We start from the raw sequence: 20,000 nt of genomic DNA, 5'->3' as shown, positions 1-20,000 counted from the left end.
TTCCAGCAAGAAGGAAAGGTACAAGTTGACAGACAAAGGCGAAATAGTTTGCCTAGGCAGGGTGTAAGCACAGAAGCACAGTTTTTGAGAACAACAGGAGGGACCCCATCAGGCCCATATGCCTTGTTAGTACTGAGGCCAGTAATGGCAGAAAATACATCAACTGAAGAAATTTTAATGTCAGCCATGAGGAAGTCAGAGGGGGGAAGTGATGGAGGAACAGCACCGGAATCGTCTAAGGTGGAATTGGAGGAGAAAGTCTGTGCGAAGAGATCTGCTTTATCAGTAGAAGAAATAGCTACAGAACCATCAGAGTAGAAAAGAGGAGGGAAGGATGATGAGGTAAAGTTGTTAGAAAGATTTTTGGCAAGGTGCCAGAAGGAGCGGGAAGAATTCGAGTTGGAGAGTTGAGAGCATTTAGTATGGATGAAATTATTTTTAGTAGAGCGAAGAACAGACAGCACGATTCCGGGCAGAAACGTAAAGATTATGTGATTCAGGGGTGGGTTGGCTCCGGTACCTTTTGTAGGCCTTCTCCTTGTTGCGGACAGCATTAGAACAAGCGTGATTAAACCAAGGCTTTCTTGCGTTAGTCAGAGGATATGAGAAAGGAATGTATGCTTCCATGCCCGAGAGAATAACCTCCGTAATGCGCAAGGCACACTCAGATGGCTCACGGTCATGGAAGCAATAATCATTCCAGGGAAAATCAAAGAAGTACTGCCTGAGGGCCTCCCAGTCCGCAGCTCCAAAATGCCAGAGACGACGTTTCCCTGGAGGGTCCGCAGGCCGTACTGGAGCGATAGGACAGGTTAAGGTAATAAGGTTGTGATCGGAGGAGCCCAACGGAGAGAAAAGATTAACTTGTTTCTTCCTCGCTGTAGTCGCCTTTGAATTATATTCTAGCGTCACCCATAGCTATCTTCATTAATGAAGGCGAATTATCTTGTGTTTGTTGTGACTGCGAATTGTCCCGAAACCTCCATACTCATCCTGAAATACCTTCTTACAAGATTGAAAGCACATACTCCATTATGAAGGAAAAACGTAAACACCGTACTGTAATACACAATTATATACACATTTATTCACAAAACAGTACAAAATGAAAAGATGCATTAACTGGTGATAGCAAACACTCGCAAAGTCGCTTCTTAGCTTGTCCAGTATCACAATTTTCTCTGCTAAGGTCATAACTTTTCTTGATCATTTTGTCACTTTGGAGTTCTTACTAATTGTATTATTAGCCTTTGGTGAGACTGGCTTACGTCCTGGGGCCATGTGGAAAGCAAGTGGGAGGCAAGAGGCTTGTATCACAGTGCGGTTACAAGAACACCAGACACGTGAGGCAGTCAGGCGTGGACTGAGGAATGCGGGGCAGAGAGCAGTGTTGCCATACCCAAACAACGAAATTATGCTAGGGCAGTGAAAAAATTATGCTAGATTGAGCAAATTTGTTCCAAGTAAAAAATGAATTATGCTAACTTGAAGCTAAATGATAAAATTCTATACATATTCATGCTACATATTAATTATGTACTGTTTACTATGAAAATATTAAAATGAACCTACATACAGTAAGAGGGTAAATATCGGTTTTCTGCCCATACTGCTTTTTCCCACGAAACTTACGTTTTTCTGATGGATTTTGATGTGATTCATTCGATTTTGAGCATCATATCCGTCGGAAATAACCAGGTTTTGAGATATGCCCCCCCCCCATCCCCCTGCAACAATGGGGGATCTTTGGGGAATCGGGGGTTATAGGGAGGGGGGGAAACACAGAAAATGGTCATTTCCGACTGAAATGAAGCTGAAAATCGAATGAATCATACCAAAATCCATCGGAAAAATCTAGGTTTCATGGGTAAAATACAAAGCTCAAACTTATCCTAACCAAACCTAACCGAAGCAAACCGAACCTAACCTAAAACCTAACCTAACCTAATCCAACCCAACCAAGCCCAAACTGAAAGTAACCAACTATTCAAACCTTACATCTTCTTACCTTATTCGTCTCTCTCTCTCTCTCTCTCTGATTTGTAGCTTTTATAAAATTATTCCAAAAATATTCCATTCCATTCTAAATTATGCTAGAATGATGCTTAAACTTCTAATATGCTAAAAAATATTCCAGACTCGAAAATTTTATCAAAATTATGCTAAAAGAATAAAATTATGCTAGATATGGTAACACTGGCAGAGGGGCCGCGGGAAAGGGACAGAGGGTGGCGTGAGTTTACCACGCTACAATTGGAAGTTGCGGGAATTTCAAATTTTTTGTTTTCTGTATATTCAAGGATATTTTAGTTGAACTTATTTATGCTAAGAAAATCCGCGAGGGCAAAACCGTAGACAAAAAATCCGCAAAAAATGCGGGATTACTGTATATACACTCAAACTTCGATTTAAGGGATTTCAGATTTAAGGGAATCCATATTCTACCTGACAAACGGACAGGGCCATTCAAAAAGTCTGCTGCTTGAAACATTATGTTTCTTTATACAGTATCTGTAAAATAATATTCATAATCATATAAATAAGTTATTTATACTATATATATATATATATATATATATATATATATATATATACACACACACACACACACACACACACACTGTATATTCCAAAATCACTAACTTATATTGTAAATGAAATTTAGGGATGGCTTTCTGAAGGTTAGTGAACTTTGATAAATTTCTCATACCTGTTATTTTCAGACTTTTTTGAGCTGTGATTTACAACAATAAAGACAAGATTAATTGTATTTTCCTCCACTGTCCCTTGGACATATAATAACAAGCTAAGCATCATTAATGTTTACCTACCTACCAAAGTAAGTAAACTGCTTTCATTTATATAATATTATGATTTCAGACTAATGGGGCAATTTGACTCGGCCCCGTGGCAATTTATATGCTGCAACTTCATTAAGTACTATCTGGACAGCTGTACAGTGCTCGTCAGAAGTATTCAGCGTTGTCCGCCGGGCGCGCAATACTTATGGCCCAAAAAGAATCACCCATTTTTAGGGGTAAGAATTGAGCCACAAGTTTGAGCTCCGAGCATGACGTCATGGTAGCCTGGGGCCTTCTGACGCGCTGGTTGGTTCCCGCCTCAGTCGCCCACGGGCTGCCTGAGAGAGAGGAACTCCGCCGAGTGTCCCTCTCAAATTGCGCCATTTTTTACCGAGTGTCCCGCAGTGTTTTGGCCTTCAAAACTTTGTTATGGCACCTACCCGTGAACTATCGAGTGAAATCATATCCCAGCTCATTGCTCTAAAGGAGGCAGGCCACCAGACAAAGGAAATTAGTGAATTGGTTGGTGTGGCACGATCGATAGTGCGTCGTTGGTGTGCGCGGTTTCGGGAGGAAAACAGTGGTGAAGTTCCCACAAAGAAACCGAGGTCTGGTAGGCCTAGGAAAACTTCCCCAAGGTCTGTTAATGTTTTAAAACGTGCAGTGGAGTTTAATCCTCGTGTGAGTGCAAGGAAAATTAAGGAGAGCAACCCAGAAGTGTTTGGTGAGGTGTCAGTGAGAACAGTGTCTCGTAGGGTGCATGAGCTTGGTTACACAAGTCACAGGCCTGTGAAAAAGCCTCTTCTCTCTAGCAGCCAGAGAATTCGTAGGCTTGCCTTTGCTAATAAATATCTAAATTGGGGTGAGGAGCAATGGTTGTCAGTGTTGTGGTCTGATGAGGCAACGTTTAGTGTTACCTGTAACAGAGGAGCATGCAAAGGTAGTGACCCACTTGACCCACGGTATGTAGAAAGCACAGTTAAACATCCTGATTCACTCATAGTATGGGGTTGTTTTTCAGGGAAGGGTTTGGGGAAGCTTGTTGTACTTCCCAAGAACCTCAGAGTGAATCAGGATGTTTACCTGGAGCTTCTGTGTGATCATTTACCAGACTCCTTCGAGCTAACAGGTGCACGAGTGTTTCAGCAGGACGGTGCACCTGCTCACAAGGCCAAATCGGTCACCAATTGGCTTCGTGACTGCGAGGTATCATTCATGACAGACTGGCCAGGAAATAGCCCAGACCTCAACCCGATTGAAAACCTCTGGTACCTCGTAAAGAAGAGTCTCCAAGGGAAGGACGTGAGCTCTCTACCTAAGCTGGAAGCCGCCATTCGTGACTCCTGGGACAAAATACCGCTCCAGCACCTCAGGAGCCTCGCCCTTTCACTTCCAAGACGTCTCAGGTCCGTGAAGAAACGTAAAGGCTACCCTACGAAGCACTAAAGGTAAATAAAATGCATTATTTATATGTTTTTTCAATGTTGAAAGGTTTGTTTCTCAGGAGGGACGCAGGGCGCTCCATACTTCTGACGAGCACTGTAGACACTACATCACAGATTTCAAGGATAATCTCCCAGGTACAGACTGGGTACATGGCTTCCCAAAGAGACAAAGTCCTGCTGCGCTCAGGATATGCCAAAATATTTCGAGGAAGTGGGCTGCTGTCTTTTAAGAGGTCGTAGTGGCCTACTTTAAAAAGCTAAAAGGCAGCTTTAGGGGAGTACCTCGTTCAAACATCATTAACTATAACGAAACCAATATCGTGGATGATCCTAAGGGAGAGCTCCAGAAGGTGTGGTATAAAAGATGCGGAGTGTATACGACGAAGAGTTCAACATCCACTATGTTCTCCATCGCTACCAATGGAAAGTACCTCAGTCCATATGATGTTTACAAGGCTGAATGCTTGCAGAAGTCATGGATTAAAGGAGGACCAATCGACGTATATATCGGAACTTCTGGCTGGTTTGATTTGAATTGAAGCAAGGAGAGCGGAGAGGCGAGTCTCCTGAAGGCACACAACCAAAGGACAACACTGGGCAAGAAGGCATTGAAGGTAGGAGCGATTCAAATGAAAACTTCGAGTATTTCACTGAAGGAAAGCCCATCGAGTCCAACTGCCCCACATCAATTGCTGATAAACATTATTTTTAATTTTCCAAGTAAAGTAAAACCTCGATATAATGGACTTCAATAGACCGGAATTCATTTTTATCGAACTTGAGGAGCTACCAAACTAAATTCCAATATATCGGAAAAAGTTCGATAAAGCCAGAAGCAGTCCTTTCTGCCTGACCACTTCAGCTATGTTCAACACAGTACGGTAAATAAAAGACATGATTATGAGTGTACAGTGCAGTATTATTATATATATTATATCATTTGATTAATGTAGTGAAGTTATAACATAGTACAGTACAGCAATGGTAGTTAAACAGTTTAAAAGCCGTTTGTGCGATCTGGATATGTCTGACATATCGGAAAAAGTCTGGGTTAGCAGGGGGAAGTCTGGTTGTTGCTTTTATCGGAATTTCGCATTTTTCGGAATGGCTTGGGCCCCAATTAGTTCGTCATAGTGAGGTCTTACTGTATGTCTTTTCTGGATTTTTCTGAGCAAAAATCCATTTTCTCAAATGAAGTTGGATCGTTTGTGTTTCATTACCCATACAGTAAAGCTTTTTAAGTGCCCTAAATGTTGCACTACAAACCTTAGTACAACGAAAAATGGCCAAATTGTGTCGAATAGCCCCATCTTATGGTGTGTGTGTATATGTGGAGTGAGAAAGAAAGAGAGAGAGAGAGAGAGAGAGAGAGAGTGTGTGTGTGTGTGTGTGTGTGTGTGTTACTGTATATATATATATATATATATATATATATATATATAATTACACAAGTTTACATTTACATTATATTGAAAAAAATCCTGCATGTTAATGGCGCCTAACAGATTAATTAACTTTCATAAACATGCAATTCTTAACTATTCTTTAAAATTATTATTATTATTTTTAGTAAGCCTGACATATCTGGAAAACCAGTCATGATCTGTGAAAATCAAATTCCCTCACATTGGACACTGTGTCCCACTGCACTATAAACTTTACTTGTCTTGAATATCACAAGCTTTGTTTTTCCTCTAACTCCGATAGGCATAAAGAATTTTCCCTACATCTTCCTATGTATTGTGTCTTAACTTAAATTGCTCTTAAACTTGAAATTTCAACCCCCCAAACTCTTTTCTGTTTCTTAAGTCCAAACATTTTTCACTCCAATGCACAAACAAGTTTTAATTCCACTCTGAATTTTTAGGTGTGTGTGTGAAATCCTCAAAAACTTTCACTGATGGTCTAACTTCACAAGAGTTGATCTACAAAGTTTAAAGTATAAAAACATCACAGGCTAGGAGAAAGCTTAGCACATACCTGGTGAGCTCGACATATGAGGTCAAAGTCGTGTTTGTGGAGGAACTTGGCAACTACTTCTGCTCCAAATGTGAATGACACACCTCTGTCATTTTCACCCCAACCCATTGTGTCCTGTGGGAGGATATTAAATATTACTTTGGTATTCTTACTACTGCTACTATGGCTAAACATCTCGTTACATGTTTTTGTTATTTCATGGTATACTGAACATCTCTATCCTCACTACCATATTTCAGGATAACTTTGTCTTTATAAACAGTCCAAACTTCACTACAATGTACTGTACTATACTGTACTCTAATGACCAGACTGAAATACTGAACCAACACTAGATGACATTATATACCTTGTCTGGGTCTGACCACAAGAGATCACAGAGAAGGCCCTGGTCGGGAACGTCTGTAGGCCTCATGATGCGGCGGATCTGCTCCATGCTCTGAAGGTCAGGACTTAGACCTCCATGGCAGCAGAAGATTTTCTCATCAACAATGGCCGCCACTGGTAGGCAGTTGAAGCAGTCTGTGAATGTCTTCCACAATTTGATGTTGTATCTTCGCTTGCCTGGAAAATTATGAGGTGTTCCTGTAGTTCGCTTACAAACTAGTTATATTACTGATGCTAATAATCTTATCACACTAACACAATGGTCAATCCATCCTACTATCATCCTATCTCTTTCTGTCCCGTCAGGAGCATACAGGCCCAAGGTTAGACAACTGTACTTGGTCCCAACACTTCAGGCGAGGGTGAACAGCCTCATTTGTTGAGTGGCATTATGTGAGCAACAAACCCCAACTGGCCCTCTAATGTACTGTAAGCCCTTGCAGCTCCATCTGACTCGAGCACCTAAACCCATTAGACTGCTGGTCATCATTTGGCTATAAGGTTATCATCCAGTGCAGTATAAGGTTTCCTGGGCTACAGTAAACCATTTTGGCTTGTCGCTCAGTGTGGTCACACCTGAAAGTAGCACTACATCAAGTGAGCAGATGGTGGACATCTCCATTGACATGTGTAAAAAAAAAAAAAAAAGAGAGAGAGAGAGAGAGAGAGAGAGAGCGACTCAAATCAATAATGTGCCCCTGATTTACTTATGGGGGGGGGGGAGCACCCCCAATCTTTAAAATAATGTAACATTACACAAAACTAACAACTGGAATACTATGTTGCTCAGCATGGTATGGTATTATGGTATTCAGGGAAACAATAACAGCTAACAATAATAATAATAATCTACCTGTCTATAGCCAGACTCCATAATCCTGTACAGGGTAACCATATGTTGCCCTGTCCCCCTGCCATTTTGCTGCCCTACTCCCAATGTACATCCCACTCTCTCATATCCCTCTCAACTCCATCCCTCCCTCTCATCATGTTTCCCACTCCATCTCACTCACATACACCCTCCTGGTTAGTCTCTCACTGTCCACCCTCCTACATGGCCAAACCACTTCACTGTATTTCTCCTGGCACTTTCTATCACATTCACATTCACACCACATTACCCCTTCACTTATTCATTTGTCAGTCTGCTTCTCCATGTCAAACATTCTCCTCTCAAAAACTCATTTCCACTGCTCTCACTTCAGATTTATGTCCTTCAAATGCTGTCCAGGCTTCCCTTCCATAGGTTAGAGTTGGTATCACAATACTATCATGCGGCAACTTTTTTCATGCTCAATTCTCTACTTCTTATCACTGCTTTTAATGAACCAGAAACCTTTCTTCTTTACTGTACCCTTTCAAACACTTCATCCTCCAAACTTCCATCCTTACTCATTACATTACCTATGTACTTAAATGCACTCACATTCTCCATTTCCTCCCTATCCAGCCTCACTGTCCATTCAGTGATTCCATTTCTCTCAAAGACCACAACTTTACTCTTCCCTACAATCACTTTTAGATTCTCTTTCCAACATACTCTCCCAAACTCATTCATCATGCTTTGCAGTTCCCCTTCATCTTCACTTAACAATACAGTGCCATCTGCAAACCAGAGAACAGGAAGCTTCCAAATGCTGCTCTCTCTCTCTTTAGGGCCACTCCAACATGCCACTGTCTACCTTTTATAGCTCCACCCATATACAGACTGAACATCCATGGCGCCATGGCACATCCTTGTTTCAATCCATCATTGAAACAGAAAATTTCACTTAGTTCATAATCCATATACACTGCAGCCCTAGTGCCCTCATACATACTCTTCACGGCATTCAACAGCTTCCCATTTACTCCATATATTTTTAATATTTTTCCACATGCCTTGTCTACCCACTCTTGTCATATGCTTCAGATCCATGAAAGCAGCATATGACTTCTTTCTCTTCTCTAGAAACTTTTCCACTTTTCTTTCACTCCCCTATTACCTTTTTCATCAACCTCTCTCTCTTAACCTTCCAACACATTTTCTTACATTCCCCCCACTTACCACTAAAATTCCTTCCAAAAAATAATAATACTTAAAATCAACAACCAAAAGTGAAAACAAGGCTACTAACTCTCCAGAAAACAGCACATATGCATAAGGTAAAAATAAATATATAAAATAAATACAAAAAAGTGCAAAGACAGGTGGCTGAAACAACAGTAGGGAAGACAAGAGGGGAGATAAGGAAGGCACTGACCAAAGTGTAAACAAGACATCAAGGAGTTACCCTTTCACATACATGATCAATGATACCTTACTTTCCTGCTGTCCATTCCTTATTATCCCTTCTTTCTCTCTGTAACGCTATAACCTACAGCAAAAGACTCTTGTCCAACAGCTCCATCACCTGACTTTGTAGCACCTAATAATCAAGTACATCAATCAACTGAAAAATACAATAGCTACACTTCTGCTTAAACAAAATGGCAGTTATACAAAGTGCCTCTCTCTCTCTCTCTCTCTCTCTCTCTCTCTCTAACTCACATTCATCATAGAAGCCATAGATTCTGTTGATGGATGCACACTCATGGTTGCCCCTAAGGAGGAAGAAGTTCTCTGGGTACTTGATCTTGTATGCGAGGAGAAGACATATGGTCTCTAGGGACTGCTTGCCACGATCCACATAATCGCCCAGAAAGAGGTAGTTTGACTCTGGCGGGAACCCTCCGTACTCAAACAGTCGAAGAAGATCGTAGTACTGGCCGTGGATGTCACCTGTGAGCAAGAAATGTGGGAAGATTAGCTCTGTGTAGGCTGGACAACAGTGATTTGTAGCCGACTTAAAATCTGAGTGCTGAGTGACTGAATACAGTATTATGATGAGTATTGAAGTGGGAGGTTCAATAACTGACTACATAAACTAAGAAATTTGCTGAACGAGTTTAGAGACTATTTTGTAGCATCCTAACATGATACATGAGTGAATGCTGTTATCTAAAAATATGTGAATGTTACTGCTTAAAATGAAGCAATTTACCAACAAATTCACAAATTTAAACCAGAATCATGTAATGTACCATACTACTAATGAAATCATTATACCCATTCATGTCTCCATACATTATGCAACCTATCTACTAAACCAAAACATTTCCTATATTTGGGTGCAACAAACAGTTCCCATATCCAACGAGGTACCGGTAATTAGGATTTACGAAATTTCACATGCAAGAGAGATGAGATAATCCATCATGCGCCTTCACCGGGGACCTCACTGTCATGATCAGATCACGAACTAATGAGATCCAGATAAAAATAGACCCAAAATGTCTTGACAGCAAATTTTCAGATAAGGTTGAGCAATTGCAGATATGAACGGACAATGGAAGTGGCTGAAAGCGAGAGATGGCTGGTTATTGATTTCAAAGGATGAAGTAGCAGGTAGCTAAGCAATGAAGTGCTATGTATGTAGCATTGATAAAAAAAAAAAGTATCGGCACCCTAGGGTCGGATAAGATGTGAAATGCTTCGTCTCGGCTTCAATCGGTAGTGTTGGCATGCCTGTTTAATTCACAATAATGGTTGATTTACCATGTAGTACAATGTTACTCCGACTAATCCAGCTATATATCTGCAAAATATATGACAACAACACAAATGAAGGATACAAAGCGACATAACCGTGTCATTTCCCGTAAATCATAGCCCGTGTATCAAAATGTCTCACACTGAAAGGGTGCCGATACTTTTTTTATCGATGGTACATCAAAAGATGAGAGTAGTAAGCTGGCAGTGAAAGAGATGATGAGGAGGTATAAAAAAAAAAAATTGTGTGTGTCGGGGGGGGAAGCATATAACGCAGACAAATGAGAAGCAGGAAGAGTAAGTGCACTGAAAAAAGCGCTTTCGGCTAAAGCACAAGTTCTCAAATTTTTCTTATCGTTCCTTACTTTTGCCAGAAAATTTTAGATGATTCCCCCCCCAGAACTCTGGAGTTAATTATAAATAGCTCTAGATTCCAGAGTTATCACTCTCCACCATTTAGATGTGGTTTTTGACGTGCCATGGCACGAAATCTGTCGGTATTACGGAGAATTTTACAAAGCGTTGGTAATGTATTAATTTTATTTTTACTTCAGCAGCATGATAATTAAGAGAGAGAGAGAAAAAAAAAACTAACAGTGTAAAAATGAAAAGTCAAAAGCCTCTGACCATAAAATATATCAATCAATAACTTACCAAAACGGCTACTTTATTCCCCCCCTCCCCCAATTTGGGAACCTCTGAACTAAAGAGAGAGAGAAAAAAATAAAGCACTGGTATGCAAGGGGAGTATGCGAGGAATGACGTAAGTAGTCAAGCAAGGAGGGGGGGGGGGGACAAGTCATACAGGAAGGATAATAGAGAAACAGTCGAGGTGTGATAGTGGGTAGGTGAGGAGGCGGCGGGAGGGGAGTGAATACAATGGACTGAAGAGGAACAAATAATGGAGAGAGAGAGAGAGAGACTGTTTGGCAAGGTAATAAGGGGGGCTGGGGCTTATAAGTGGACCTGGACCAGATCACTTTATATTTACAAGTAAATGAAGGATGGGTGTATGAGGTCAAGGTCAGCTGGGAGGTAAAACGAAGATGTGTATCATGAAGCTGGGGTATTACAAATGAAGTCAGAATCACAACAGAGGGAACCTCTCTCTTGACACAAGGCACAAAAGGGGTACAAGAACCCCTTCCCGACACAAGGGGCGAGGAGGTACAACGAAATGAGGGAGGGAGGGGGGGGGGTCCGCTCAAAAATTACACCAGCATCTCTTCTCACATACTCCATCACATGTTCAGGCCTTTCAAGACTGTTTGTCATAATTATTATTATTTTTCTCTTTGATCTCTATCCCACAGACCCCCAACATGTCCAGGCCTCACAAGTTTGTCCACAATATTATCAGCTATCTTCTCCATGATACACTTTCTCCCAAATGTACAAACATTTGCTGAAGCATGCGACCCTCCCGAGTTTCCTTACATTATCAATCTTATACTCAACAAACTCAAAATTCACAGAAAACTGCGCAAAGAAAATGGATGAATTAACAAGTGGTAAGAGATGAGCAAGAAAAAACCAAAGAAAGGGAAGGGAAGCATGTGGCTAAACAAAGGTGACTGGATGAACAGTGAGCGTTAAGTTTATTGATCGATGAAAAGAGTAGGGGGGAGGGGAGATGGTACGGTCGATACACCAAGGTATGGCGAAACACCCGACAGGAAACGGGAGGAGAGAGTCAGGGAAGAGAAAGGAGTGAGGAAAGAGGAGGAGTGGAAGAGGAGAGAAATATTACAAAAGTAAACACAGAGCAACGACGTTGTTAGTAATTTTAAGGCCGTTTGTTGGAGTAAGATCATCATACCAATTCTATTAATAAAAAATATGCCTAATGCACAGCAAGAAGGGGAAGAACGTATACTAAGGGGAAGGGAAACATACTGTCGGGAGAAGGGGAGGGGAAGGAGGAAGGAGTATTACAAAGCAAAGACAACTATACAGAAATGGAAAGGAAAATTACTGAATGAATGGGAGAGGGAAAATTGAGAAATGGAAGGAAAGAAAGGAGAAAGAGACGTGGGGGGGGGGGAAGGAGAGGGTGAAGTAAGGAAAAGGGAGGGGGGGGGAGGTACAGGACGGGGAATGAGAGAGGGAAGGAGAGTACAGGGTCGGGAAGGGAGGGAGGCCTATCTACTCGCATCGATCTAGCCTCCACTCCCACCCCCCCTCCTCTCCTCTCCCTTTATCCGCGTCCTCGGGCGGCCCGGAGTCATGGTCAAGGTTGGGTCGCGAGGGAAGATAAACAAGATAGATGGAGTGAAAGAAAACGAAGGGGAGGAACGACGGAGACAAGTCACGGTGATGGAAAGACAAAAACATGGACAGTAAATAAGACACATGAATGTGGGAAAGTATAAGACGCTAGCCGAAAGAAGCTCCAGGACAAAGACTAAAACGAATAAACAAATGCTAACCAAGCGTAACCTTACGACCAAGGAGTAGTATTGATACAAAAAAAAAAAAAAAAAAAAAAAAAAAAAAAAAATCATGTAAAGAATACATAACAAGGACTAAAGAAAAATTCATAAAAAAAAAAAAGTAAAGGAAGACTAAACACCTGGAAAACGAGCGCCAGCCCATGACAAAAGAGGACTAGACATTGAAACCTGACAAGAGAACAAGACTCGCGCGTCGAAGCAGGACACATGTAACATTACCTTACTTCATGATCATCAGTGTACTTATTACGCTCAGTTTCAATATTTATCATTGTTTTTAACTTTTCATCTTTAATATTTCCTACTTCATTATCTATTGTATTTCTCTACCTCCGGCTTTTCGTCTACATTATATATATATATATATATATATATATATATATATATATATATATATATATATATATATATATATATATATATGATATTAGGTGTACTCGGCATTGCCTGACACCCTAGATGGCAACTCCTTCTGTAGGAGATCACGAGGGTTCCATTTTACCCACAACCTACAATTCCTCCTTGGGCCCATATCCCCAGGAACCTACAGTATTTTCCCACTACCAATCTACTCACTCACCTTCCCATTCATCCTGTCCACCCACGATCCCCTCGCCTCCTCCCACCACCACACCCACTCAATCTTCCCCGCCCAAACCTGTCCCACCTCACCCACCGTCCCACCCACCCTGCCCCTCCATACCTACCCATCCACTCCACCCACCCTGTCCCTCCACACCTACCCATCCACTCCACCCACCCTGCCCCTCCACACCTACCCATCCACTCCACCCACCCTGCCCCTCCACACCTACCCATCCACTCCACCCACCCTGCCCCTTCACACCTGCCCATCCACTCCACCCACCCTGCCCCTGCACACCTACCCATCCACTCCACCCACCCTGCCCCTCCACCCATCCTGCCCATCCCACCCATCCGACCCGCTGTAGCTAATAATGATATGGTTGTAGAAGAAAACAAAAAACGGTAATTGGCAACCACGTTTCCATCATGCTGACTTGATTATTTCTGATTAGTTCCACTTTGGCCATCAGGGGCGCCACTTTACCACCTGTAATGTACACAAGTAAATTCGCCGTAAAATGTTAAACCTTTCAGAGCTGACTAGAGAGTTCTGTAGGCATCCCCCTCGGTTTCTTTAAAGGACAGACAGACAAATTACAAACACACACACACCAACTTCTCACATATCAACCTACTGTTAGTTTCCTTCAACCTCTTCATCTCCGTACTGTTTCTTTGTCTTGTGTTTCCTTCTTCGTTACCTCAACGTTTTCTCTTTCCTTCTTACATTATTCTCCTCAGAGCTATTATCTTCATTCTGGTATATTTTCCCCCCTCCAGCTTTCCTCCATCCCCCCCCCCCGTTTCTCACCCATCTTTTCATCTCTCTGGAGTCCCTTCTCATTCTCTCCAATCCCCCCCCCCCATTTATTTTCATATCCTCTTCGTTCTACCTCACTTCAATTTTCAACTATTCTACATTTCTTCACCTTGTTAACTTTCCTGTTAATCTTTCACAATCCTCTTCCCACTCTCTCTTACATTTTCCCTTAACTACACTGTACTCTCTCCCTCTCCTCCGATCTTCCCTCCTTTCACCTCCACTCTCCCCTCTTTTTTGCTCTCCTCAACCCCTCCTCCATTCTGCTTCTTCATTCTATTCTCTTTCCCCTTCCCCCAGTCAAGCCCACCCTTTTTTCCTTCTCATTTTCGTCTTTCATCCTCACTTTCTCCTCTCTTTGCCCTCCTCACTACCTTCTCCATGCTCTCTTTCTTCCCCCCCCCCCCACCAGCCCTGACGCTGCAACTTCCATGTCCTTGCTACTGGGTCTACAATCCTGTTAACCCTTAACGAGAACTTGTGCTAACTCCCAGCTGAACAGAAATCGTGTTAGCACCCCACTCTTCAGTAAGCCCTGCAAATCAGTGGACATTGGACTTCATACCTTGTATTTATTTTGTTTCCCTGCCTTGTCTCGTCTTCTCTCATAGTCAGCTTTATCTCATCACCTCCTTCCAAGCTTCAACACTGAACATCTACCGGTGTTCATCCACGTCACCTCACTTCGTCTTTCATGCTCCCTGCACTTCACTTCATCTCCCATGCTCCACCACCATACCCCACCACCACCACTCCTCTCTCATTCTCGGTTCCCTTCATCTCTCCTCTCTATGTTCCCTTCCCCACACCTCGCCTACCAGTCTCCTATGCCCCTCCACGTAACCTCATCATCTCCTATGCTCCTACATTTCGGCTTGCTTCGCCTCTCATGCTCCCTACACTTCACCTCACCAGCAACGCCACTTCATATCTCCCATGCTCCCTCATCATGACCCACCACTGCCACCATTCCTCCCCAACCTCTCCTCTCAATGTTCCCTCTGCTACGAGTACACCTCACCCCCTCCCTATTCCCTCACCTCACATGCTCCCTCGGCCTTACCGTTTACGCTCCAACAGAACCCTTAACAAAATAATAATTAATTCCACTCAGCAGTAAAGTACTTGAATATTATTTCCGTTGTTGCACTTCTGGCACAGATTTTCGTATTTCTGCACTTTACTTCACTTACTTCAGTGGGAAAAAAAAAAAAAAAAAAAAGGGCTAGCATCATATTATGTTAAAACTCAGCATTCAAGATGGAGAGATGACAATTTTAGGCCAAGACAGAGTAAAGGAGTACAACATTTACTAAGCGGCTTTGGTGATCTCCCGGGACTTTGTATTTTTGCTAATTCTGAATGCTACACCTGTATTATGCATCAATACTTGCCGCATCAAAGTCTCTGTCCACTGATTAGAAACGTTTTAATCTTCAATAAAAAGATAATCATCAATCCTTCACTATGTGTCCCCTACGCTGAATATAATCGTCTGACAGTAGAAAATTATCAACTATGGAAGTCATCGTGCAGAGGGTAAAGAGGTCGTTTCTGAGCCTTTCAATACCAGATGTCGCTTGAGTATTATGCCAGCCTCTCACCCTCTTCATCTCTCCCTTCCTCCCTCCTCATTAGTGAACAACTATACTTAAAATTGATTTTGCCATTTTCACACCGAAATTAACGAAAAAATTATATGGCGGTTAGAGAATGTCAAGTCTTCACCAACGTTTTAAGAGAAAACTTACATAACTGCCGCACCGCACCTCACACAGGGCAGCTTTACTCCATGCCCCCCACCCACTCCCAGCTACCCCCTTCCCCCCTCTCCCTTCCCTCCTTTTCCAGTCCGACCAACCACCTTTAACCCACGTCAAACACACAGCTACATACAAACGGATACACACGCGCACATACACCTTAACCGGCCCCCCCACCACCACATTCATGCGCGCGCACACACACACGCGCGCACACACACACACACACACACACACACACACACACACACACACACACACACCACGTTAGGCTTATGTCCCCCTCTACACGTGTCACTCTGGTCACGCTCTCCTTTATCTTGACACTTCCTCGCACTCCATACTTGCTCGACCTACTTCCTAAACACCACAACGTACCTAACTAAAAGAAAAGTAAAATCCCTCAAATCCCATACAAGACCTCATGTAATACAATCCTTGTACCAACCTGGTTATAATTCTTAAACAATACCTTAGTCAGATGAAGGAATAACATCAAAATTTCACAATCGTCCTATATGATACATTACCCTATACTCTGTCTAATTTAAACATATGATCCTTTATGTCCTATTCAATACAAACCTTACATAACACCTACACAAAGCTTATCTAACTGGAAAAAAAAAAAAACTTGCGTTCTACATAATACCCAATTCAGGAGCTCCTTCGATATTCGTTGTTTCACCTGGCTTAAGGGCATCACACTTTAACCCCTTCACTACAATGAAACCCTTTCACATTTTAATCTTACTACCATTACACGAGTCTCACTTAAGAAGGGTTCCCTCATTAAGGAGTAAAGGTAGACTATATAACCTTCCTATTCGAAGCGCCTCTCCAAAATAGAACAAATTAATCGAGAAGTTGCAAAAATGGTTGAAACAGTTACGGGGACAAATAACAGCAAAACGTTTACATTCTCTACCCTGCCTTATACTGAAACTCCTGCACAACTGCAAATATTTCACTTGTATTACTGGCAACACGCTTTATAGGTAAGGGAAAATTGACAATTACAGCAACCGTATCCAAAAGCCCTCAGACATTTCATGAACACAACAGACACCAAGTAAGGCACATAAACGTAAACATGGCACAGTACTTATATAAAATGAAGCCTATTTCCCCATTCAAATCAGCGGGAAAAGTGTGACAAATTTTCTTTAAATAATCAAACTTCTATTAAATATACTTTAACCCAATTCGCTCCCTTCCCAAGACTTAAAAAACCTCTATACATGCTACCTCCCTCGTCGTTCTTTCCTCCTCCTCCCTCCCCCGCCATTTAATTCGTCTTTCCTTTCATCCCACCGTAACTACTGACGTCATCCCCCTCAGGCCCCTTCATCAACCACTTTAGTAATTTCTCTCCACCTTTATAACTGTGTTCCCATTCACATAATAATAATAATAATAATAATAATAATAATAATAACAATAATTAGTAGTAGTATAGCAGTAATTAATAATAATAATAGTAATAGTAATAATAATAATAATTAGTAGTAGTAGTATAGCAGTAATAACTAATAATAATAATAATAATAATAATTATTATTATTATTATTATCAGTAGTAGTAGTAGTAGTATCATTATCACCATCTGCAATTTAGCACCTTTAATTAATTATATTTCAGTAATATCTTTTCCTTCTAACCCCTCTTTTCTTTCCTCTTCATTTTAAGTTTGTTATTTTTATCATTACTCCACTTTTTTCATTCCCTCCCCCCTTTTTTACATCTTTCCTTCACTTCCTTACATCCTTCCTACATCCTTACTACTCACCTTCACATCTCCATCCTTCATTCACGTTTTCTTTCCTTCTTTCCCTTCACTCTTTTCTACCTATCCTTCTCCCCATTTTTTTTTCTATCTTCTGTTTGTTCCTGGTTGCTCCCTCCTGACCCATTCCACCTTCCCAGACCATCATAACGTCTTGCGTAACTCCCGCACCTCATCAGGGAATGAAGTGTAAATGCGCGCGTGTGGTTATCACGGGAAATACTCGTAGTAATGGTAGTTGATTGCCAGTGGTCATGAAGGTTATTTCTGTAGCGGTAAAACTTGTGTTGTGGCGAGACTGGGCAATAATAAACATGGAAGTATTACCCCTTCATCCTGAGGACACGTCATTTTAGCTTTACTACTTCTAGACAACTTTCTTCAATTAGTAAAGATGCCCTGCAGTGAAGAGCAAGACCCTACCAGATAAATAATATCGTTTAGTGGAAGCAAAATTAAATATAAAAAAGCATCGCACGAAATGGGGTTAATATAACGGTGGGAATGATAGATTGTGGAAATCTATCTATCTATCTATTGCCAGACGCCTCAATCCCGTTTGGGGTGGCCACAAACAAATCGCCTCCAAGTCGCCCTGTCCCCCGCCATTTCACTGCCCTGCTCCCAACTCACACACCCCTCTCTCATATACCTCTCCACCCCATCCCTCCATCTCATCCTCGGCCTCCCCCTCCCTCTTCCCCCCTCCACCTCACTCACATACACTCTCTTCGTCAGTCTCTCACCCTCCATCCTCTCCACATGGCCAAACCACCTCAGTGTGTTCCTCATAACGCTTCCTATCACATCCACATCCACACCACAACGCTCCTTTACATCCTCATTCGTCAGCCTGTCTCTCCACGTGACTCCACAGGCTCCTCTTAAATAACTCATTTCCACTGCTCTCACTCTTGACTTGTGTCCTTCCAACAATGTCCAAGCTTCACTTCCGTACGTTAGAGTCGGTATCACAATACTGTCATGCAGTAACTTTTTCACTTCCACTTCATCATCACCAAATGGTGGTTAAAGAAAAAAAATATATATATATATATCCATCACGTGGTGACCTGCAGTTGCTGAAATAATCGTTGATAATTATAATAGCGAACATGGTGGTAGGAACAATGGTAATAATTACATATCCGGTACATATACTGTGACCGTACTAGTACTCAAAAACAGGAAGTAAATATTACGATTATGGTGCGAGTATCATTTGGGATAACATTAACCCGTAAAGTGTGATTAATTATTTCTTCTTGGTCTCCAAAACTATCTCATTTACCTAAGAGACATCTCTCAGAGTACACGAATTAAATAATCTCAACCTCTCCAGTGGCCACACTGACGGTGATTATATCTCTGCTACGCCATACGATTCTATTAAGTGTAATTCGTGGTAATAAAGGAGTTAACCTACATTATAGCAAGTTTCAGTTGTAGCTAGAGGATTTCCCACAGTTACGAGAAGTTCCAAATTCAACTATAATACCGACTGAAGAAATAATATGGACGCAAACTGAGGCGCAGCTAGTTAAGGGTAACAAAATACGAGCGACCAAAGATGGCGGAAGAGAAATTTCCAGGAAGCAGGGGATTGCGGAAATACCAGTGGCAGCAGGTGCGAGGAGAGGCAGGGCAGGAATAACTGGTAGGCAGGAACCAGGTGAGGGGCGGCAGGAACCAGGTGAGGGGCGGAAGGTAGGTAGGTTGGCATAAAGTGAGGAGAGGCAGGTAAGTAAAGGGAGGGAAGGAGGTAGGTACGTTGGTAAATAGGTGACGAAAGGCAGTAAGTAGGATGTATGTACAGTATGTATGTATGTAGGTAGATAGGTATAGTGGGGGGAGGAGAAGGTGAGAGAAGCATGGTATCAAATGACAGCTGTCAACACCACCCTAATCCCCACACCTTCACTCAATACACTCATTTTTACTTCTATTTTTACCATTACTTTTTAACTTTTTTTTTTTTTGTTACATGATCATTTTTCACTTTCACCACTGCAAGGGGATTTAACTCATCCAGGGCAAAACTCGTGTGTGTGTGTGTGTGTGTGTGTGTGTGTGTGTGTGTGTGTGTGTGTGTGTGTGTGTGTGTGTGTGTGTGTGTGTGTGTGTGTGTGTGTGTGTGTGTGTGTGTGTGTGTGTGTGTGTGTGCGCGCGCGCGCGCGCGGCGGCGGCGGCGGCGGCGGCGGCGGCGGCGGCCGGGGGGGGGGGGGGGGGTCGAAACTAACCCCTTGTGTGCTATGACTTGTTCTCTGCTACCCTCAGAATATTCTTGAACAACTCGGGAAACCTTGTGGTGAAAGGATTTGATTATTACAACCCTTTAGTTGTCTCACCTTTCGCGTCGCTTCCTCTCTACCCATTCTTTCTGTACTGCTTCATTACTATATCTTT

The 20,000-nt window shown here is 42.1% G+C and overlaps 1 protein-coding gene across 1 annotated transcript in view; it reads right to left on the bottom strand.

Moving 5' to 3' along the window:
* Positions 1–20,000, bottom strand: part of LOC145404899 (serine/threonine-protein phosphatase PP1-gamma catalytic subunit B) — a 177,880-nt gene that overhangs the window by 20,806 nt on the left and 137,074 nt on the right. The window contains exons 3-5 of the mRNA XM_080276400.1: positions 9,144–9,374; positions 6,576–6,790; positions 6,227–6,340 (exon numbers count right to left, since the gene is read on the bottom strand). Coding sequence (XP_080132526.1) covers positions 6,227–6,340; positions 6,576–6,790; positions 9,144–9,374 — 560 coding nt within the window. The remainder of the gene's footprint in view (positions 1–6,226; positions 6,341–6,575; positions 6,791–9,143; positions 9,375–20,000) is intronic.

This window comes from Coenobita brevimanus, chromosome 65, assembly GCF_032717465.1.
Source record: "Coenobita brevimanus isolate Jiangsu-jjx chromosome 65, ASM3271746v2, whole genome shotgun sequence".
In the NCBI taxonomy this organism is placed as follows: domain Eukaryota; kingdom Metazoa; phylum Arthropoda; class Malacostraca; order Decapoda; family Coenobitidae; genus Coenobita; species Coenobita brevimanus.
This window is presented reverse-complemented; position numbering and strand designations above follow the sequence as displayed.